The 22,789-nt window shown below is 42.0% G+C and overlaps 1 protein-coding gene across 2 annotated transcripts in view; it reads left to right on the forward strand.

Moving 5' to 3' along the window:
- The window catches only part of ACSL1 (acyl-CoA synthetase long chain family member 1), a 72,226-nt gene that overhangs the window by 44,886 nt on the left and 4,551 nt on the right, over positions 1-22,789 (forward strand). For both annotated transcript variants that reach the window (XM_004281733.4, XM_049704285.1), the window contains exons 6-17: positions 1,681-1,780; positions 1,991-2,169; positions 5,325-5,357; positions 5,515-5,566; positions 6,088-6,161; positions 7,551-7,628; positions 9,374-9,508; positions 11,208-11,342; positions 12,179-12,274; positions 13,154-13,226; positions 15,066-15,154; positions 16,100-16,216. In XM_004281733.4, coding sequence (XP_004281781.2) covers positions 1,681-1,780; positions 1,991-2,169; positions 5,325-5,357; positions 5,515-5,566; positions 6,088-6,161; positions 7,551-7,628; positions 9,374-9,508; positions 11,208-11,342; positions 12,179-12,274; positions 13,154-13,226; positions 15,066-15,154; positions 16,100-16,216 — 1,161 coding nt within the window. The remainder of the gene's footprint in view (positions 1-1,680; positions 1,781-1,990; positions 2,170-5,324; positions 5,358-5,514; positions 5,567-6,087; positions 6,162-7,550; positions 7,629-9,373; positions 9,509-11,207; positions 11,343-12,178; positions 12,275-13,153; positions 13,227-15,065; positions 15,155-16,099; positions 16,217-22,789) is intronic.

Here is a 22,789-nt window from a genome sequence, read left to right on the forward strand (position 1 = left end):
GCACGAGCTTCTCATTGCCGTGGCTTCTCTTGTTGGGGAGCACAGGCTCTAGGCGTGTGGGCTTCAGTAGTTGCAGCACGTGGGCTCAGTAGTTGTGGCGCGCAGGCTCTAGAGCGCAGGCCCAGTAGTTGTGGTGCGCGAGCTTAGTTGCCCTGTGGCATGTGGGATCTTCCCGGACCAGGGCTTGAACCCGTGTCCCGTGCGTTGGCAGGTGGATTCTTAACCACTGCGCTACCAGCAAAGTCCAAGGTGGAGTCTTGATGCCTACGAGGGTGGGGAGGCCAAGGGAATGTCAGGAACAATGGCAGGCTTGCGTGGAGCAGCATGTCTGTGATGGGGGATGAAGCATTTCACTGTGGTGGAGGGTGGAGTGGCAGGATGAGAGAGAGAGACAGCTCCAGGCCAAGTGAATGTGAGTGGGTTGTGCTTGCTCCCCATGGCCGCTGTGCCCTTATCCGTGCCGTGTGTTCTGCGGATGATGGCCACCACTGAGGATTATAAGTGAAAGAGGGACGCTGCTGCATCTGCCTTGTAGGCGGGTCAGTTGCTGTGTGGCTGATGTGTTTAGAGGAAGATGACCAGTGACTGTGTCACTTCTTTCCTTCCTCACTTTCCTAGGGAACCTTCCAGGACAGTTTTCCCGGTAGACAGTGTGTCCCTCTTCCCCTAGTCCCAGGCCCTACGGCACACTGTGGCCAGATTGCTGTCCCTTAGAGCCCCAGTTGCTGTTTGGCCGAGAAACCCCAGAGGCTGCACCTTGCCAGGGACATAGAGCCAGGCTCCCCCGTGGCCTCAGGCCGGCTCCAGCCCTCGCTCCAGCCTAGCCAGTCCCCACAGCCCTGCTGGGCCGTCCCTGCCAGCCTGGTGGCTCACTGATGCCCCCACTCGCTGCCTTTTTTTTTTAAATATTTATTTGGCTGCCGTTGGGTCTTAGTTGCGGCACGTGGGATCTTCCTTGTGGCATGCAGGATCTTTCATTGCGGCACGCGGGCTTCTCTCTAGTTGTGGCACACGGGCTCAGTAGTTGTGGCACGTGGGCTTAGTTGCTCCGTGGCATGTGGGATCTTAGTTCCCTGACCAGAGATCGAACCTGCGACCGCTGCATTGGAAGGCAGATTCTTACCCACTGGACCACCCTCCCTGCTTTTTTTTAACATCTTTATTGGAGTATAGTTGCTTTACAATGGTGTGTTAGTTTCTGCTTTATAACAAAGTGAATCAGTTATACATATACATATGTTCCCATATCTCTTCCCTCTTGGGTCTCCCTTTACCCTCCCTGCTTTGATCTCACAGTCCTGGCTCCCAGAGTCCCCTTACCTTTCTCTCCACCTGTCCAAATCGTGCTGCTCTTGCAAAGGGCAAGCTCGGTTACCTCCCCCACCAAGGAGGCCCACTGCAGGCTGTCTTGCCTCTGAGCCCGTCACTCTCATGCTGTTCATTCTCTTTTCACATATTTGCCTCAAATTTTCAGGCAAATTGTACTTTCCTTTTAAGAAGTGAGCAAGTGTTTTGCTCTCATTGGGAATCCCTTTGGTGCCTGGCACATAGTAGTAGATACACAGATGTCAGTTTTGCTACATCTGGTGTTTCCATGTTGAATCTCTATAGAGTATTGTTTTCCCTGGAGTGGTTCCACAGTATCTTATTTTCTCACCCTGATCTTTATGTTTTCTTTAGTGGGTGATCATTGAACAGGGATGCTTTGCTTATTCGATGGTGATCGTTCCCCTCTACGACACCCTCGGGACAGAAGCAATCACCTACATCATCAACAAAGGTATGTTTGCGGCCTTCAGGGGCACTTGGCATAGTTATTGGTTAGATACAGAGGCTACATTTGCTGATACATGATATGATAGGGACTTTTCCATTTAAATGTACATCTACCCTCCTATTCAAAAATGTAGTACTTAACCTAGTGTCAGATGTTACAGTCAAGCTTTTAGTATCCCAGAGCTGGTTCCTCACTGTGTCTCTTCACTTCCAGCTGAACTCTCTCTGGTTTTTGTGGACAAGCCAGGGAAGGCCATCCTCTTATTAGAAGGTGTAGAAAATAAATTAACACCATCCCTTAAAACTATCGTTCTCATGGACTCCTATGGCAGTAATCTGTCCGACCGAGGCAAGAAGTGCGGGGTGGAGCTCATCAGCTTGAAGGCGATGGAGGTGAGTCACCCTGCCCTGCCCACCTCACTGCAGGGTTTCCCTGAGGTCATTCTGGCTCAAATGTGGTGTCCAGTGCGGCCACAAAGTCCCAACTCTGGCTGGTCCTGTAAAAGATGGAGAGCAGAGATCTCTGTCTCATTACTGGAAAGAAGGATTCTACCCGCATGCCCAGTGGTAATCCATCAATTTTACAGGAAGTGTTCTCATCAGGCGAGCTGCAGTGCTCACATACTCACTCTAGAGCACTGACAAGCCATGCCAATAAATGCTGGAAATGGGAATTCAGATTCAGGCCGAGATTTAAGTTTGTATGTCCTCTTTAGGCTTTAACACCTTTTACTTACTGATTTATCTCTTAAACGGAGCCAGACATAGAAATCTGCCTCGTTATTCCTTTCCCCAGGTTGCTTTTATAGGGTCCTGGTGAATGTCTAGCATAGAGGCTTGATTTGATTTATTCTTGTATTATATTTAAGATTCACATTAATCACAACTTTAAAGGTAACCATTCTAGGAAAACGAGTGTGGTCCATACCTTAATTGATTGTTCGACATCGGATCCTACAAAAAGCTAGTCTCCCCAGTTTTTGGATTAAACTTCAATCCAAAACTGGGCAAGAGGAGGCCCTTGTTATTATGTGCACATCATGGGAAGTAATAGATTCAGTAGAATAAGTCATTCTCTTTCTGAAAATGTTATAAATATTTTCCTGGAACTGTTATAAAAATAGGGTTTTGAATTTTATTTACAGTTCTCCTTCTATCAAGAATTTGAGCTACGAGGAAGGATCTATAAAACCTTTCCTGGGGAACTTAGTTGTCACAGAGAACATGTCATTTGTTCTGTCAGAGCTTCTGCCTCTCACTCACACACACACACACACACACACACACACACACACACACACACACACACACACACACACACACACACACACGATAGCATACAACAGGAGTCCATAAGAGCTAATGGATGTGCTGAATTGTTAAATTGGGTTTTTAACTAGATTTTCACCTAGCATTTCCCTATTTTTGTATTTTTTACTTGTAACCCCATTTCATAATTATGTCTTTTCCCCCATTTTTCCTCTTCCTGCTGCCCCCACCACACACAGACACATACACAAGCTTTTTTTTGTCTTTTTTGACTGCTCTGTATGATAAAGAAGTAATCTTAAGATTAAAATTTAGATAAGTAAGTGACCAAAGATTATAATGTAAAGTTTATATTAAAATATTTATAAAAGACATTGTTTTACACTTACCTGTATAATATGATTCATATTGGGTTTTTAAAATTTTTATAAGCAAAATATTAAATTTTTAAGCAATGAATTTAAAACTTTTTGGTTGATCATGTGATCTAATTTTTATTAATGTCTATTTTTATAGCATCAAAAATAGAAACATTGGTATTTTTGCATTTTTTCCAATATTTTGTTACGAAAATTTTCAAATATGCAAATAAGTTGAAAGAATTGAGCAGTAGACCACTATATCCCACCAAGAGTGGGATATTTTTATTATTTATTATGCTTGATTTGATTTGGCTTCCACTTTATAAGAAGGATTAAAGCCTCAAACTTTAGTTACTTCCTATAATCTTAAAGTTTGCTTTGTAAGTATCTTAGTCTGCCTGGGCTGCTGCAACAAAATAACGCAGACTGGATGGCTTAAACAACAGACATGTATTTTAATATATCTGCTTTATCACAGATTAATCATTCTATCTCTTTATTCACTTCACTGATTTGTCTTTTTTTATTCATTTTCAGTAGGGTATAAACTTTATCACCCCCAAATACTTCATTAAGTAGAATTCAGTTTTCCTTCTGTTTATGGTTCTTTTTTATTTCGGCATTTGGAACCTAAAGATGACAACTTTAATTTTTATAATAGCTGTATTTTTTCCTAAATAATGACATAAGTCAGGCTTCAGGCTATGAAACTCTCTTGGCAAATAATGGACCAATTTGGATAATTTTTTTCTAATAAATTAAAAGTCTAATTGCATATAACTTGCTTTATTTTACTTAACATCAATTTTTGAAGAATTAGAGATCTTAAGAAGTTAATGTAAGAATTTTAAAAAGATGAGTGGAAATTTGGATCTGATAAAGATTATTTTAGAAAAAAGATTGGTGGAATTATCGTTACTTTAACTCTTAGTTGACTTCTATTTGGATGTCAATGTTCCTATTTTTAATTAGTGGTCTGTTATATATATAATTTAAAGTGTGATTAGGATTAAAAACTGTTTAAAACTGTATGCTGGGTAGAAACTCACTGAGCCCTGAGCCCACCCATCTAATTTCCATTTATTTCTAGGCATGCTCATTCCACATGCTCACTCAAGCTGTTCGATTTTCATAGGAAAAGAATATTAATAGTTCATTAAAAAAAAATTAATAGATATTAAAGTAGTCATGGAGACACCTTCATGAAGTAACACCATCAGAATTAGCCCTTGGTAGTAACTGGGAGTCCGCCTTTGGGAAATGCTGTACCTCAGAAATGAATCTGTCGTTCTTAACCTTCATAGCCATTCACGAGTGGTCTTAGAGCTTCTGTCGTGGCCTGTTTTATAATCGGAGATGCCCCAATCCTTCCTCTGATCCATGTGGGGAGTACAGATAGTTGAGCCTCTCCAGAATGGCCACCAGTTAAGTCTGGCAGAGACTGATTTTCTCTCTCCAGATTGAAGATGTCAGTTCTGCAGAATGGGGTGATCACATATCTGTGCTGAGCTCTGGATTTGGAAAGATACAGAGCAGCTGTGGTTCTCTGATTACGGTGCAGAGCCGGGCTTTGTTAAAGGTTATGATAGGGGAGTGGAAACCAGAAGAACGTGTAAAAGACTTGGATTCCTGTCTTCTGAATAAATCCTGTTTCAAAGGCCAGTCCTAATACCATCGATATAGTTTTATATAAGAGAGAAAACAACCAGAAAATGGCTTCTTAGAACGATGGGTAAGTATTTGGGTTCAGGTTAATGAAAATTGCTGTAGTTTATTTAATTTGAAATCTGTGCTGTCTTTGAGTCAGCTGGGAGCGAATCCCACAGAAAAGTCAGCTTGAACTGACTTGATATGACTTTTGTTCTTTACATTTAGAAAATGTTTCCATTTAAGTTTTTTTTTTCTCTTCTCTTTAAGGACCTGGGAAGAGCCAACAGACGGAAGCCCAAGGTGAGTGCACCATGTGCGACCCTGCCCCAGCCTCTGTGTAGCTTCCGTGTCTAATCAGCTCAGAGTCTAGTAGAAATCTTGAGTGATTATCTTATGACTTAAAGTTTTCTATTCTATTCTGATTTATACTGGCTTTTTTTTTTTTAATATGCTGCAGCCTCCAGCACCTGAAGATGTTGCAATAATTTGCTTCACAAGTGGCACTACAGGTCAGTTTTGAAAAGGAACTGTTTCTGAGTGGTATCTGGAAGTGTATATTCCCTGCCTCTTCTTGTGGATGAGTTATTCGAGCTATAGATGGACTAGAACTAGAAGAGACAGAAGTGTTCAAGCCTGTCTTACGGTAGCTCTATAAGACATTCCCAGAATCTGAGCACGTCCTCAAACATTTATGAAAGGTCACAGTAGGTAGGATCACCCATCTTCCTGGGACAAAGTGTATCCATGGTTTCCAGAAATAAAATTGCTGGATTTTCTTCTCTTACTGCTACACACACCCTCTAAAACTTGCCCATATTAGTAAAGATGGTTTAAGATAATAAGTTTCATTTTAAAGGATTGCAGATGGCTCAGGAATTTAATGTGACTAACTTTTGGCTTTCATGGATGTACCTCACACTACAGGCATCAGAGGCTCTAATGATAGGGGGTTTCTGGGCTTCTGTCATGTCCATCATTCTTGGATGGAGTTTCTGTCCTCTAACTTTGTTCTGTTCATATGTGTTCACAGGCAACCCCAAAGGAGCACTGATCACCCATCGAAATGTAGTGAGCGATTGTTCAGCATTTATTAAAATGACAGAGGTAAACTTTGGGGATATTGTCATCTTTCTTCATATCCATTGGTTGGCATCAGGCCTCAAGAATGAAGGTGGTAAAAGCCCTACTATCATGTTAGGCATGGGCTGTATTTGAAACACTGTCTGAAATACAGATAAGGTCTGAGCTTTCGTACATTCACCTTCTCCCAAATAGTTTTCACTGTGGACCTAATCCCCAACTCCTGCTGTGACCGTTAGGATGAATTGACAGAATTTATTCCATCTTTTATATGGTAAAACTTTATTTGGATACTGCTCTATAAATGTTTCCAGGAAAGGACAGAGAAGAACTGACTCTCTTGTTTTTATCTCCTATTTTAGTATGGAAAAGAATTAATTTCTTTAAGTTGACAAAGAAATGTTAAATGCTGCTGAAGGCTTTTTGGATTATTATCGTTTTTATTATTTATTATGCTTGATTGGATTTGGCTTCCACTTTATAAGAAGGATTAAAGCCTCAAACTTTAGTTACTTCCTATAATCTTAAAGTTTGCTTTGTAAGTATCTTAGTCTGCCTGGGCTGCCGCAACAAAATAACGCAGACTGGATGGCTTAAACAACAGACATGTATTTTCTCACAGTTTTGGAGGGTAGAAGTCCATGATCGAGGTGCCAGCAGGTTTGGTTCTGGTGAAGGCTCCCTTCTTGGCTTGTAGACCGCAGGCCCCTCACCACCCCTCCCCCGACCTCTCCTCTGTTTGCATACGGAGAACAAGAGAGAGGTTTCTGGTGTTTCTTCCTGTTCTTACAAGGACACCAGCCTTATTGGATCAGGGCCCCACCCTCATGACCTCATTTAACCTTAATGACCTTCCCTGTCTCCAAATACAGTCACTTTGGGGGCTAGGGCTTTAACATATGACTTTGAGGGGGATGGTCACAATTCAGTCTGTAACGCCAAAGGTCTATTTCAAACTTGCCGTTTAAAAAAGTACTTATTGAATAATATAATGAATGCCTTTCCCTCATATCCTTTGCACACTTTTACATAATTTGCTTTTGCAAATTACATGTCTCTGGGAGGGCTCCATACGGTCTGCTTTTTGTGGTAGGAGCCTGTGCTTAATGGTTTCGGGGAATGGGCACCTTTGGCGACTGCAGAAGCTCAATCTCACTTTCACTTATACTTACACTTTCTTAATCCTTTCCGTATATACTTTCTAAACAGAGTTCAACATTTAGTACCTTACCAAGTGAAATTTTAATTTCCTTATTGACCTTCAAAGAAAACTTAAAATTCATGAATCATTGAAGTAAATGTTTACAGTTAATGTTAATATTAAGATTAATAATTTGTAATTTATAATAACAAAATGGAAAATTCCTGGAAATGCTAATGCTTTTCTGCCTGTCTGGTGTCTTTGCTTTCCAGGGTGCATTCGTTGCTTCCTCAGATGATACTTTGATCTCTTTCTTGCCTCTCGCCCACATGTTTGAGAAAGTTGTAGAGGTAGGCACTGAGTTTTATTTTGTTTGTGCATATGTGTTTGGTTGTGTTCTGCTAAGTTGTTGTGTTTTACAGAAAGCACTTGTCTTGAATGCTAGTGACACAGACATTTCGTTTTTACCATTGCACACATGCATGAGTGGTTCACGCAGATAAGTTTGAGTGTGCAGACTGTCCTCTACGTAGAGAGTTCTTTGCTCAGGCCCATTTTAGAAATTGAGCTAATTATTTAAGAGTATAATTTTTTTTCTGGGTCCAGATACTTGAACTTTAATACTCATTTTAAAATTGGAAGCTCAGACTTTTGAAGGACACGAATATGGACGTGAATTCAGAAAGATGAGCTGTGAATGTAGAATTTTTATGAATACCATCCCACAAAGGCTGGTGAGGCTTCAGTTCTGTAAGAAGTCTCTATTTTTTTTTTTTTTTTGGCCACGCCATACAGCTTCTGGGATCTTAGTACCCCGACCAGCGATCGAACCCGTGCTATCTGCAGTGGAAGGTACGGAGTCCTAACCACTGGACCGCCAGGGAAGTCTCTATTTTTGACCGTGCTTGTTCATAAGGCACAAGTTGATTCCAGATTCATTTTTTCAGCAATATTCCAAGTGCCTTTGGCAAAGCGGGATGACCTTTAGCTGACCTCTGCCTGAGCTCCTCATACACGAGTGTGTGACTAATTTAAAAACTGACCAAGAACCATCTTTTTTCCTTCTTGGACAGTTTTGGATTGTATGCTTATAGGAGAAGCAGTGAGCACTGCTCACTCATTTAATGAATGTTCACGGGGCACCAGCTGTGTTGCAGGTACTGGGCAGGTGTTAGAGAGAGCGGGGCAGCTGATAAAATCCCGGCCCTTTGACTAGCTGCTGCCCTGTAGGATTCACTTCCCCCAAAGGATCAAGGATCTTCCATCAGATACTTGTGTCTCCTGCACGCCTCAGGAGACCTTGTGAGTTTACAGAGTGATTGCAGACCTGTTGACAGTGGAACTAGTTTTCAAAGTGTGCCCAGGAGGCAGGCCACACTGAACAGAAACCTCCGAGCTTTAATTTTTAAACAATGAACCTTTCTAGTTGTTTCTGCTTTCAAGCCTGAGACCGTTTGTACTTCCGTTGCATCATCTCTTGAATCTCTCTTTCTTTTTAAAATTTAAAACAGGCAGACTCTTTGTCAAGTGCCTGTGGCTTGCCAGTGCAGCTTGCATCAGACAGGAAAAAATTCAGGCACTAGGTTACAGCTGAATGCAAACTGCTGCGGTACAGATGGCCTAGTGCCTCAGCCGCAGCGTATTCTGACTACTCAGAATTTTTTAGTTAGATTCAGATAGAAGAGATGAGACTTTAAAAAGCTAAGGCAAGTAGCTAAGTTTTTCTGATGAGAATAAGTTAGACCTAAAGTTTCTAGAAGGCTAAAAATACTTGGATTATCGCATACAATGTCATTCATTCAGCAGATATTTATTATTGAAGCTAAAATAGCAGAAGCTCTCTGATAATCACTGAAAACCACGTTCCCTGGTTTCTTACTAGTCCTTTTATCTTCAGGATAATCGAGAGCGATGCCACATGCCCGTGTTGTACAAGGACGCAAGCACGTTGTTTTAAAAGCTCCCTACATTTAGGAACTTTATGATTTCTGGAAGCTGGTCTGAAATGCTAACACTGGAACCTTGTGTGTCTGTGTGTGTTGTGTGATGCCTGCTGCAATGATGACATGTTGGATGTTTCCATTTACCTCTCTAGTTTTTGATGCTGAGTCACGGAGCTAAAATAGGATTTTTCCAAGGAGACATCAGGCTGCTTATGGATGATCTCAAGACCCTTCAACCCACCGTCTTCCCTGTGGTCCCCAGACTGCTGAACCGGATGTTTGACCGAGTAAGTGCCAAGCGAAGAGAAGGGGCAGAGCTCCAGACCTTGAGTCCAAGACCATGTGTGACCATGGCCGCTGCCCTTACTCTCTCGAGGGACTGCAGTTTACCCCTCTGCTAATAAAGCTGAATGCTTTTACCTCCCAGAGCTGTGAGTGACGGTTATAAGAGAAAGTGCCTGTGGACACACCTTGTCAACTGGAAGGCACAATACAGGTGTGAGGTGGAGCTTGTTTTATTTTCATGATAAACTCTTTGAGCCTCTGTTTTCTCATCTTTACAGTGGACTGTTACCTCCTCCATCTCATAAAGATGCTAATTACATCATATGAAAAGGCTTTATAAATTGTAAAGCCCCACTGCATGAGAAATATTACTTACTTAGCCACCCTGAGAGACGTGCTAAACCAAGCCAGGGACCGAGAGGAGATGGTGAGCCTTTAGAGCACGGACCCCACAGCTGGGGCAGGACCCGTGTGGTGTGAGCAGTCTCCAGAATGAATTTGGACTGGGCAATTCTAATACTCTTTATTTTGAGACATGGCTTTCATCATCTATGAGAACCTTCTCATTTTTTTTTTAAATTTATTTATTTTTGGCTGCGTTGGATCTTCGTTGCTGCCCACGGGCTTTCTGTAGTTGCGATGAGCGGGGGCTACTCTTTGCTGTGGTGCGCGGGCTTCTCATTGCAGTGGCTTCTCTTGTTGTGGAGCATGGGCTCTAGGCACGCAGGCTTCAGTAGCTGTGGCGTGCAGGCTCAGTAGTTGTGGCACATGGGTTCAGTAGTTGTGGCACGCGAGCTCTAGAGCGCAGACTCAGTAGTTGTGGCGCATGGGCTTAGTTGCTCTGCGGCATGTGGAATCTTCTGGACCAGGGATCGAACCTGTGTCCCCTGCATTGTCAGGCAGATTCTTAACCACTGTGCCACCAGGGAAGTGCCAACCTTCTCATTTTCTTAACAGTTCTTTTTTAAAAAACTGTAAAACAGCTTTATTGAGATATAATTCACATTACATGCAATTCACCCATTAAGTGTACAATTCAAAGGTTTTTAGTACATTCACAGAGTTCTGCAACCATCATTACAGTCCATTTTAGAACATTTTTATCACCTCAAAAAGGATGTGGTATCATCCTCCACCCTGCTACCTCCCTCCACCACCCAAAAAACTCATCTACTTTCTGAATCTATAGATTCCCCTATTCTGGATTTTCATGCGAATGGAATCATGCAATATTCTTTTGTTGCTGGCTTCTTTTGCTTAGTATGCTTTCAAGGTCCATCCATGTCATAGCATGCATCCATACCTCATTCCTTTTAATGGCCAAATAATATTCCACTGCATGGATACAACACGTTTTATTTATCCATCCATCCATTGATGGGCATTTGGGTTGTTTCTGCTTTTTGGCTATTATGAATAATGCTGCTGTGACCATTCACGGGCAAGAGGCTGTGTGGACATGTGTTTTCATTCTCTCAGGTGTGTGCCTAGGAGCGGAATTGCTAGTCGTACAGTAACTCTGTGTTTAACTGAGGAACTGCCGGTCTGTTTTCTAAAGCAGCTGCACCATTTTACATTCCCACAGGCAGTGTATGAGGGTTCCAATTTCTCTACATTTTCACCGACACTTGTTATTATCTGACTTCTTAGTATCTCGCCATCCTACTTATTGTGAAACCTTCTTGCTTCTTGACTTATTAGATTTTTGCTCAGGCAAACACCACGCTGAAGCGATGGCTGTTGGACTTTGCCTCCAGGAGGAAAGAAGCTGAGCTTCGCAGTGGCATCATCAGAAACAACAGCCTGTGGGATAAGTTGATCTTCCACAAAATACAGGTAGCACATTGACTCACAACGGTTATTTGTCATGTAAACGCCTTTGCCTTTCAAACTTTCTGTGAGGGCTCTTTTTTTTTTTCAATTGAAGTATAGTTGATGTACAATATTATATAAGTTACAGGTGTACAATATAGTAATTCACAATTTCTAAAGATTATACTCCATTTATAGTTATTATAAAATATTGGCGATATTCCCCATGTTGTGCAATATATCCTTGTAGCTTATTTTATACCTAATAGTTTGTACCTCTTAATCCCCTACCCCTATATTGTGTGAGGACTGTTTTTAAAAGAGAAGGTGAGAGGGAGAATTTCTGGCACATTTCTAAAAACTAAGGACAAAGCCATTAGCAAAACCTCAGTGTCCAAGATAAATCTGAACAGTGTTTAGCTATCCAGGGCAGAAAAGGAATCAGGTAGCATAGCCTTTCTGATTCTCCATTTTGTTTTACTGTTCTGGAACTCTTGAGGTATTTTTTTAGGCATGAGTGATAAAGAATACGGAATAATATTATGTCCCCCAGAAGGTGGTGGTTGCTATAAACCCATGACACTCTTGTTCTAATTCCTTAAAACACCTGCAGGTATAGAGGTGTTGCTTTATTTTCCACACCTGTTGAGAGTGAATGGAGTGGTTTCGGGTGGAACCAAACTCCAGTCAGGTGTCCCCCTTGGGGTGCCTGTGCGTCGTCGGGCGCAGTGAGTTCTGTGCAGCCTGCAGACAAGGAGCTGGTGGGTTAGAGTATCGGGGTTCCAAGAAGGAATCTTTGAGAAGCCCGCCACCTTCCAGTCACTTGCCCCTCACCCTCTCCCCTCTCCCTGCCTTGCAAGTCGAGCCTGGGAGGAAAAGTACGGCTGATGATCACAGGAGCAGCGCCCGTGTCCGCCACCGTGCTGACCTTCCTGAGAGCCGCGCTGGGCTGCCAGGTGAGGCGCCTCCCTCCGCACCCACCCCTGGTCTCGGACCGAGTCCTGCCCAGGAGTCTGCTTTCCAAAAGGCACTCTTCTTCTCCTCCGTGTGCCGTATTGTTGTTTGGAAGATCATGTTATTCCTAGGTTGCTTGGAGAAAGGGGTATAGGCACACCTCGGAGATACAGCAGGTTCAGTTCCAGACCACTGCAGTAAAGCCAATGTTGCAACAAAGCCAATATCGTAGTAAAGCCAGTCACGTGAACTTTTTGGGTTCCTGGTGCAGATAAAAGTAATGTTTACACTAGTCTGTAGTCTGTTAAGTGTGCAGTAGTATTATGTCTAAAAAGCAATGTGTATATCTTAATTTAAAAATACTTTATTGCTAACCGTCATCTGACAAAGCAGCGTTGCCACAAACCTTCAATTTGTAAGAAATGCAGTATCTGCAAAGCGAATAAAATGAAGTGTGCCTGTATATATCTTTTACCCCAGGCAGAATATGCATGTGTGTCTACCACTGGGTGATTTTCTCTAGGGTGAGGCACAGAAGATGCCTTTAGATCAGGTGTGAGGGCATGGGCATTGGCAGTAAGTGATAAGGCGACCTGCAAAGCATGCAGAGACCCTTTCGAAGGGGGAGGGGGAGCCAGCAGAGACTGGGTGGTAAGTAGCCGAGCCGACGGAGCGAGTGAGTCCCTGGGCAGGTGGTGCACGGCGTGACCTGTGAACGGCATTGTCTCCTACATGGGTGAATACGTTGGGTGCTGTAATAAAGCGTGTTGTAGTGTATGGGCTGAGGTTACCAAACGAGCTAGAGGAACTTAGTTACTGAGCACTTCCAGCAGAGGTGTGACTGTCCCCCTCTCTTCCTGTCCCACCTCTTGGTGACCCAGTTCTACGAAGGCTATGGACAGACCGAGTGCACTGCCGGGTGCTGCCTGACTGTGCCTGGGGACTGGACCGCAGGTATGATGGCAGGACTTTCCTTATCGGGATCTTACTTTTGGCATTGGAATGACTGGAATTGGGTTAATAAAACCAACTTAAACAAGTGCTGTGTCTCTGATGATTAGGCCTTGGGGTCAACAATCTTGGAAACCAGGGGGCCCTGTGGCAGAGTGGGATGTGACTTTGAGGCTCTGACTGTCAACCTGGGTGGGTGGCAGCAGAGACTTACGTAGATCCTGAAGGTCACATCTAGAGATGGTGTTCTTTATACCAGGTTCAGAATGTTTGGCCCAACCGAGCTTTCCAGGAATTGATTGGGGCCTAATTATTTGCTGGTAAATTTTAATTAAATTTCCAGAGACTCCAGACAGAAATAAACACAAGTCCTTTGTCCCAAAAGGAAAAAACAGGGGAGGACAAACTGTCCTGCCTGAGGTTCTGCCTCAGGAGTTTATGATGCATATTATATGCGCTTCATCCCAGCGCCCCTGTGAGAGAAGCCCTGTTACCTCTGCGAGGACATGATTGATTGTTGGCTAAAAAGCATGTCAGTAATGTATAAGAATTTACACAGCTTTATGTTTTGGAGCCAGGATTCCAACCCAGGTCTGACCACAAAACTCCTGTGCTTTCCCCTGTCCCACACCGGCAGTGTATTCTACGCTGTGATAAATAAACTCTGTGATTTGTTTGCTGTTTTACACAGATGAGCATCTAATGACATAGATCCTAGTATCAAGCACTTTCTAGTAGCATAATTCCGCTGCGATTGGCACTAACAGTCTGTGAACCTTTTTCATGGTGTTTGTTTAATATTTTTTTTTAATAAATTTATTTATTTATTTATTTTTGGCTGTGTTGGGTCTTCGTTGCTGCGTGTGGGCTTTCTCTAGTTGTGGCGAGCAGGGACTACTCTTCGTTGCTGTGCGTGGGCTTCTCGTTGCGGTGGCTTCTCTTGTTGTGGAGCACGGGCTCTAGGCACATGAGCTTCAGTAGTGGTGGCACATGGGCTCAGTAGTTGTGGCTCACATGCTCTAGAGCGCAGGCTCAGTAGTTGTGGCACACGGGCTTAGTTGCTCCGTGGCATGTGGAATCTTCCCGGACCAGGGATCGAACCCGTGTCCTCTGCATTGGCAGGTGGATTCTTAACCACTGCGCCACCAGGGGAAGTCCCTGTTTGTTTAATTTTTAACTCCTGGTGCCTTACCGGCTAGAGAATTTGAATAGTGATTTCTTTAAGCTAAAATTATCAAAACATAGGAAGAATGACTTGTGATACTCTTAAAACTTAATCTAATATCTGTTACTTTTGTTTTGGGAAAAGAACCCAGTCCTAGCACTGTCTGGCAAGAGAGTTAAGTGAGCTGTGAAAAGAATCCCTGTCCTGTCTTCATAAACTTACATGTAAAACGTGTTCGTTTATAATCAAGGGAATAAGGCCGTATTAGTCAGAACCATCTGACCCGTCAAGGTCTGTTCTTATAGAGAACGGAGATGTGACCTCTGTATGAGGGAGAGCAGGGCCCTCAGATCATGGGAACCAGGTGAAAGTTTCAGGAAACCTGCTTCCAGGTGTTCAAAGAAACCCTGAAAATGAGCAGCCAGGTCATTTATACTTTGAAAAATAATTTGGAGCATCAGACTTGGGAAAGCTCCCTAGGAGACATTGGACTGTTTTTGTCTCTTTTCTAGGAATAAACTCTGTAATTTACCAGGGGGAGACAGGCTGTGATTGCCGAAACCAGAGGTTTATACCCTCTGTTCTCATCGTGAGTGGGCTTGTTTGTGATAAAAGTGATCTGTCCTAAGGATATCGGTAGTCACGGTAGGAGTGATCATCTTTTATTTGATATACAGGCCATGTTGGTGCCCCAATGCCTTGCAACATTATAAAGCTTGTCGATGTGGAAGAAATGAATTACATGGCTGCCAAGGGCGAGGGCGAGGTGAGTGAAATCCCGCAGTCACCCCCTCACTGCGGGCTCCTCCAGTAACCAGCCACCTCTCAGCACCACAGCACGTAAAGCCACTGAGCTTGGTGTTGCTGGTGACCCTGAGTCACACAGGCTTCTTTTTGACGGTACATTTATGCCTAACTCGCAGGGCGGGTAGGGAGGTGGGGGGCTCTAATGCCTGCCTTCTGCCGCCAGCCACGATGGGGCCGAGGGCCCAGGAGGGTACAGAGGCTCCAGGGCCTGAAGTCCTGGGCCACAGCTTCCTGTCTGCTAATTGCCCTCCATGCCTGTTAGTGAGCTACTGGCTAGAGGAAGGAAGGCCAAATTGCTTTGGGATTTCACCCCCTTTGGGATTTTCCAGAAGCTCTGATCCAGAGCCTAGGGTGAGCGTGAACCCTGGAACTTGACTACAGCCAAGGAAGTGGAAGGGAAGTGGGGGATTGGAGGTGCTGCCACGATGCCAGCGGGGCTCTGGTAGCTCTGGGAGACACACACACACACACACACACACACACACACACACACGCACACACACACACGAGTTTTCTCTGGAGAAGCCCCAGTCAGTGCTCTTAACAGATTATCTTTTTCCCCCTCCAGTTTTGTTGAGATATAATTGACATCTAGCATCGTGTGAGTTTAAGGTGTACAGCATCATGATTTGACTCGCATATATTGTGAGATGATCACCGCAGCAAGTTTAGTAAACATCCATCCTCTCATATAGATACAAAAAAAAGAAGAAATGTGTTTTTTTCCCTTGTGATGAGAACTCTTTAAGATCTGCTGTCTTAACAACTTTAAAATCTTCCATATGGCTGTGCTAACTGTAGTCGCCATGCTGTACATGACACCCCTGGTCCTTATTTATCTTATAACTGGATGTTTGTACCTTCTTCCAACTCCCACGCTTCCCTCCCGATCTTTTCCCCTCAGGTGTGTGTGAAAGGGGCTAATGTATTTCAAGGCTACTTAAAGGACCCAACAAACACAGCAGAAGCTCTGGATAAAGACGGCTGGTTGCACACAGGGGACATTGGAAAGTGGTTACCAGTAAGTGGTCCCCTCCCCTGTTCACAGACACTTTTGTTCCACCGTAGGGAAGAAAAAACCCCACGTCTCAGTGACACCCTAACTTTCCCTCCCCTTTCTCCTTACCGAGTGGTGGAGCGTAGACCCTTCCGTCTTCTGCAGGAAACGCTTATACTTGGCATCCTCGTGTAGCATTTTCACTTTAACGGCAGCAAATATGTTTTGTTTTGATGCTTGACATCCTTTCCGGTTGCTGCTTCCGGCTTGAAATCCAGAGACACTGTGTCTGGCTTTTCACATTTCACTGCTGTGCCTTGATGTTGAGGCCTTAGTTAAGGTCTGGGGGCACTGCATAGGCTGCCAGGCATGTACGACAGGCGAAAATTTGTGAACACACATGTTTCTTAGCATTGTCATCTCAGTAAAAACAGGATAAGTACTTAGAGGACCAGGCCATCCCTTTGAACTTAGCCTCAGAACCGTTTACTATAGAGAAATACAGAGTCCGTCTTGGGAATGAGATGCTTGTGCAAAAGCTGGCCTGTAGGTTCCACCACTTTTGCTTGTGGTGGTGACACCACTGCTTTTTTTTAACGTCTTTATTGGGGTATAATTGCTTTACAGTGGTGTGTTAGTTTCTGCTTTATAACAAAGTGAATCAGTCATACATAAACATATATTCCCATATGTCTTCCCTCTTGCGTCTCCCTCCCTCCCACCCTCCCTATCCCACCCCTCCAGGCGGTCACAAAGCACCGAGCCAATATCCCTGTGCCATGCGGCTGCTTCCCACTAGCTATCTACCTTACTGCGTTTGTTAGTGACACCACTGCTTTTTAAAGTTGTTACTGTGCTTAATTGCAAGCACTCAAATGGCTAGTGTAATTTTTATTATTGTGTATTGTTCTAGTCTTACAGGTGCTTTATTTATTTATTTACTTATTTATCACCTATGAGGAATGATTACATAGAAATTCCCCTTTATTTCTGCTGTTCTTGGACAGTTTGAAAAAAGGAGAAAAACATGATGACCATTGGTTTAGGGAACATTAGTTTTAGAACTTTTTTTTTTTTAATTTTTAATTTTATTTTTTTATAGAGCAGGTTCTTATTAGTCATCAATTTTATACACATCAGTGTATACATGTCAATCCCAATCTCCCAGTGCATCACACCACCATCCCCCCACCATCACTTTCCCCCCTTGGTGTCCCTATGTTTATTCTCTACATCTGTGTCTCAATTTCTGCCCTGCAAACCGGTTCATCTGTACCATTTTTCTAGGTTCCACATAATATGCATTAATATACGATATTTGTTTTTCTCTTTCTGACTTACTTCACTCTGTATGACAGTCTCTAGGTCCATCCACATCTCAACAAATGACCCAATTTCGTTCCTTTCTATGGCTGAGTAATATTCCATTGTATATATGTGCCACATCTTTATCCATTCATCTGTCGATGGGCATTTAGGTTGATTCCATGACCTGGCTATTGTAAATAGTGCTGCAATGAACATTGGGGTGCATGTGCCTTTTTGAATTATGGTTTTCTCAGGGTATATGCCCAGTAGTGGGATTGCTGGATCATATGGTAATTCTATTTTTACTTTTTTAAGGAAGCTCCATACTGTTCTCCATAGTGGCTGTGTCAGTTTACATTCCCACCAACAGTGCAGGAAGGTTCCCTTTTCTCCACACCCTCTCCAGCATTTGTTGTTTGTAGATTTTCTGATGATGCCCATTCTAACTGGTGTGAGGTGATACCTCATTGTAGTTTTGATTTGCATTTCTCTAATAATTAGTGATGTTGAGCAGCTTTTCATGTGCTTCTTGGCCATCTGTATGTCTTCTTTGGAGAAATGTCTATTTAGGTCTTCTGCCCATTTTTGGATTGGGTTGTTTGTTTTTTTAACATTGAGCTGCATGAGCTATTTATATATTTTGGAGATTAATCCTTTGTCCGTTGATTCATTTGCAAATATTTTCTCCCATTCTGAGGGTTGTCTTTTCGTCTTGTTTATGGTTTCCTTTGCTGTGCAAAAGCTTTTAAGTTTAATTAGGTCCCATTTGTTTATTTTTGTTTTTATTTCCATTACTCTAGGAGGTGGATCAAAAAAGATCTTGCTGTGATTTATGTCAAAGAGTGTTCTTCCTATGTTTTCCTCTAAGAGTTTTATAGTGTCCAATCTTACATTTAGGTCTCTAATCCATTTTGAGTTTATTTTTGTGTATGGTGTTAGGGAGTGTTCTAATTTCATTCTTTTACAGGTAGCTGTCCAGTTTTCCTGGCACCACTTATTGAAGAGACTGTCTTTTCTCCATTGTATATCCATGCCTCCTTTGTCATAGATTAGTTGACCATAGGTGCATGGGTTTACCTCTGGGCTTTCTATCTTGTTCCATTGATCTGTGTTTCTGTTTTTGTGCCAGTACCATATTGTCGTGATTACTGTAGCTTTGTAGTGTAGTCTGAAGTCAGGGAGTCTGATTCCTCCAGCTCCGTTTTTTTCCCTCAAGACTGCTTTGGCTATTCAGGGTCTTTTGTGTTTCCATACAAATTTTAAGATTTTTGTTTTAGTTCCGTAAAAAATGCCATTGGTAATTTGACAGGGATTGCATTGAATCTGTAGATTGCTTTGGGTAGTATAGTCATTTTCACAGTATTGATTCTTCCAGTCCCAGAACATGGTATATCTCTCCATCTGTTGGTACCATTTTTAATTTCTTTCATCAGTGTCTTATAGTTTTCTGCATACAGGTCTTTTATCTCCCTAAGTAGGTTTATTCCTAGGTATTTTATTCTCTTTGTTGCAGTGGTAAATGGGAGTGTTTCCTTAATTTCTCTTTCAGATTTTTCATCATTAGTGTATAGGAATGCAAGAGATTTCTGTGCATTAATTTTGTATCCTGCAGCTTTACCAAACTCATTGATTAGCTCTAGTAGTTTTCTGGTGGCATCTTTAGGATTCTCTATGTATAGTATCATGTCATCTGCAAACAGTCACAGTTTTACTTCTCCTTTTCCAATTTGTATTCCTTTTATTTCTTTTTCTTCTCTGATTGCCGTGGCTGGGACTTCCAAAACCATGTTGAATAGTAGTGGTGAGAGTGGACATCCTTGCCTTGTTCCTGATCTTAGAGGAAATTATTTCAGTTTTTCACCATTGAGAATGATGTTGCTGTGGGTTTGTCATATATGGCCTTTATTATGTTGAGGTAGGTTCCCTCTATGCCCACTTCCTGGAGAGTTTTTATCATAAATGGGTGTTGAATTTTGTCAAAAGCTTTTTCTGTGTTGATTGAGATGATCATATGGTTTTTCTTCTTCATCTTGTTCATATGGTTTATCACATTGATTGATTTGCGTATATTGAAGAATCCTTACATCCCTGGGATAAATCCCACTTGATCATGGTGTATGATCCTTTTAATGTGTTGTTGGATTCTGTTTGCTAGTATTTTGTTGACGATTTTTGCATCTATATTCATCAGTGATATTGGTCTGTAATTTTCTTTTTTTGTAGTATCTTTGTCTGGTTTTGGTATCAGGGTGATGGTGGCCCCATAGAATGAGTTTGGGAGTGTTCCTTCCTCTGCAATTTTTTGGAAGAGTTTGAGAAGGATGGATGTTAGCTCTTCTCTAAATGTTTGGTAGAATTCACCTGTGAAGCCATCTCGTCCTGGACATTTGTTTGGAAAACTTTTAATCACAGTTTCAATTTCATTACTTGTGATTGGTCTGTTCATATTTTCTTTTTCTTCCTGGTTCAGTCTTAGAAGCTTATACCTTTCTAAGAATTTGTCCATTTTCTTCCAGGTTGTCTATTTTATTGGCATAGCGTTGCTTGTAGTAGTCTCTTAGGATGCTTTGTATTTCTGTGGTGTCTGTTGTAACTTCTCCTTTTTCATTTCTAATTTTATTTATTTGAGTCCTCTCCCTCTTTTTCCTGATGAGTCTGGCTAATGGTTTATCAATTCTGTTTATCTTCTCAAAGAACCAGTTTTTAGTTTTATTGATCTTTGCTATTGATTTCTTTGTTTCTATTTCATTTATTTCTGCTCTGATCTTTATGATTTCTTTCCTTCTGCTAACTTTGGGTTTTGTTTGTTCTTCTTTCTCTGGTTCCTTTAGGTGTAAGGTTAGATTGTTTATTTGAGATTTTTCTTGTTTCTTGAGGTAGGCTAGTATAGCTGTAAACTTCCCTCTTAGAACTGCTTTTGCTGCATCCCACAGGTTTTGGATGGTCGTGTTTTCATTGTCATTTGTGTCTAGGTATTTTTTGATTTCCTCTTTGATTTCTTCAGTGATCTCTTTGTTATTTAGTAACAGAGTGTTTAGCCTCCATATGTTTGTGTATTTTACGTTTTTTTCCCTGTAATTCATTTCTAATCTCATAGCATTGTGGTCTGAAAAGGTGCTTAATATGATTTCAGTTTTCTTAAATTTACTGAGGCTTGATTTGTGACCCAAGATGTGATCTATCCTGGAGAATGTTCCGTACGCACTTGAGAAGAAAGTGTAATCTGCTGTTTTTGGATGGAATGTCCTATAAATATCAATTAAATCTATCTGGTCTACTGTGTCATTTAAAGCTTTTGTTTCCTTATTAATTTTCATTTTGAATGATCTGTCCATTGGTGTAAGTAAGGTGTTAAAGTCCCCCACTATTATTGTGTTACTGTCGATTTCCTCTTTTTCAGCTGTTAGCAGTTGCCTTATGTATTGAGGTACACCTATGTTGGGTGCATATATATTTATAATTGTTATATCTTCTTCTTGGATTGATCCCTTGATCATTATGTAGTGTCCTTCCTTGTCTCTTGTAACATTCTTTATTTTAAAGTCTATTTTATCCGATATGAGTATTGCTATTCCAGCTTTCTTTTTTGTTGTTGTTGTTGTACGCGGGCCTCTCACTGTTGTGGCCTCTGCCATTGCAGAGCACAGGCTCCGGACGCGCAGGCTCAGTGGCCATGACTCACGGGCCTAGCCGCTCCGCGGCATTTGGGATCTTCCCAGACCGGGGCACGAACCCGTGTCCCCTGCATCAGCAGGCCGACTCTCAACCAATTCGCCACCAGGGAAGCCCTCCAGCTTTCTTTTGATTTCCATTTGCATGGAATATCTTTTTCCATCCCCTCACTTTCAGTCTGTATGTGTCCCGAGGTCTGAAGTGGGTCTCTTGTACACAACATATATACTGGTCTTGTTTTTGTATCCATTCAGCGAGCCTGAGTCTTTTGGTTGGAGCATTTAATCCATTCACGTTTAAGGTAATTATCGATATGTATGTTCCTATGACCATTTTCTTAATTGTTTTGGGTTTGTTTTTGTTGGTCCTTTTCTTCTCTTGTGTTTCCCACTTAGAGAAGTTTCTTTAGCCTTTGTTGTAGAGCTGGTTTGGTGGTGCTGAATTCTCTTACCTTTTGCTTGTCTGTAAAGCTTTTGATTTCTCCATCAAATCACAATGAGATCCTTGCCAGGTAGAGTAATCTTGGTTTTAGGTTCTTCCCTTTCATCACTTTAAGTATATCATGCCACTCCCTTCTGGGTTATAGAATTTCTGCTGAGAAAACATCTGTTAACTTTATGGGAGTTCCCTTGTATGTTATTTGTTGTTTTTCCCTTGCTGCTTTCAAAAATTTTTCTTTGTCTTTAATTTTTGCCAATTTGATTACTATGTGTCTCGGCGTGTTTCTCCTTGGGTTTATCCCGTATGGGACTCGCTGCCCTTCCTGGACTTGGGTGGCTATTTCCTTTCCCATGTTAGGGAAGTTTTCGACTATAATCTCTGCAAATATTTTCTCTGGTCCTTTCTCTCTCTCTTCTCCTTCTGGGACCCCTGTAATGCAAATGTTGTTGCATTTAATGTTGTCCCAGAGGTCTCTTAGGCTGTCTTCATTTCTTTTCATTCTCTTTTCTTTATTCTGTTCCGCAGCAGTGAATTCCACCATTCTGTCTTCCAGGTCACTTATCTTCTGCCTCAGTTATTCTGCTGTTGATTCCTTCTAGTGTATTTTTCATTTCAGTTATTGTATTGTTCATCTTTGTTTGTTCTTTAATACTTCTAGGTGTTTGTTCTTTAATTCTTCTAGGTCTTTGTTAAACATTTCTTGCATCTTCTCAATCTTTGCCTCCGTTCTTTTTCCAAGGTCCTGGATCATCTTCACTATCATTATTCTGAATTCATTTTCTGGAAGGTTGCCTGTCTCCACTTCATTTAGTTGTTTTTCTGGGGTTTTATCTTGTTCCTTCATCTGATACATAGCCCTCTGCCTTTTCATCTTGTCTATCTTTTTGTGAATGTGGTTTTTGTTCCACCAGTTGCAGGATTGTAGTTCTTCTTGCTTCTGCTGTCTGCCCTCTTTTATGGTGCTTTATACTCTGAAATTTTTATTGTTTTGAAGAATACCCCCCCAATTAATTTCAGAGTACCCAAGCTATTTATTTTTTTCATAGACATTATGGTACTTCACCGTGGTTCTTTTTTTTCTTTTTCTTAATATTTATTTACTTATTTATTATTGATTTATTTTGGCTACGCTGGGTCTTAGTTGCAGCATGTGGGATCTTTAGTTGCAGCATGTGG

Source organism: Orcinus orca, chromosome 21, assembly GCF_937001465.1.
Source record: "Orcinus orca chromosome 21, mOrcOrc1.1, whole genome shotgun sequence".
Taxonomy (NCBI): Eukaryota; Metazoa; Chordata; class Mammalia; order Artiodactyla; family Delphinidae; genus Orcinus; species Orcinus orca.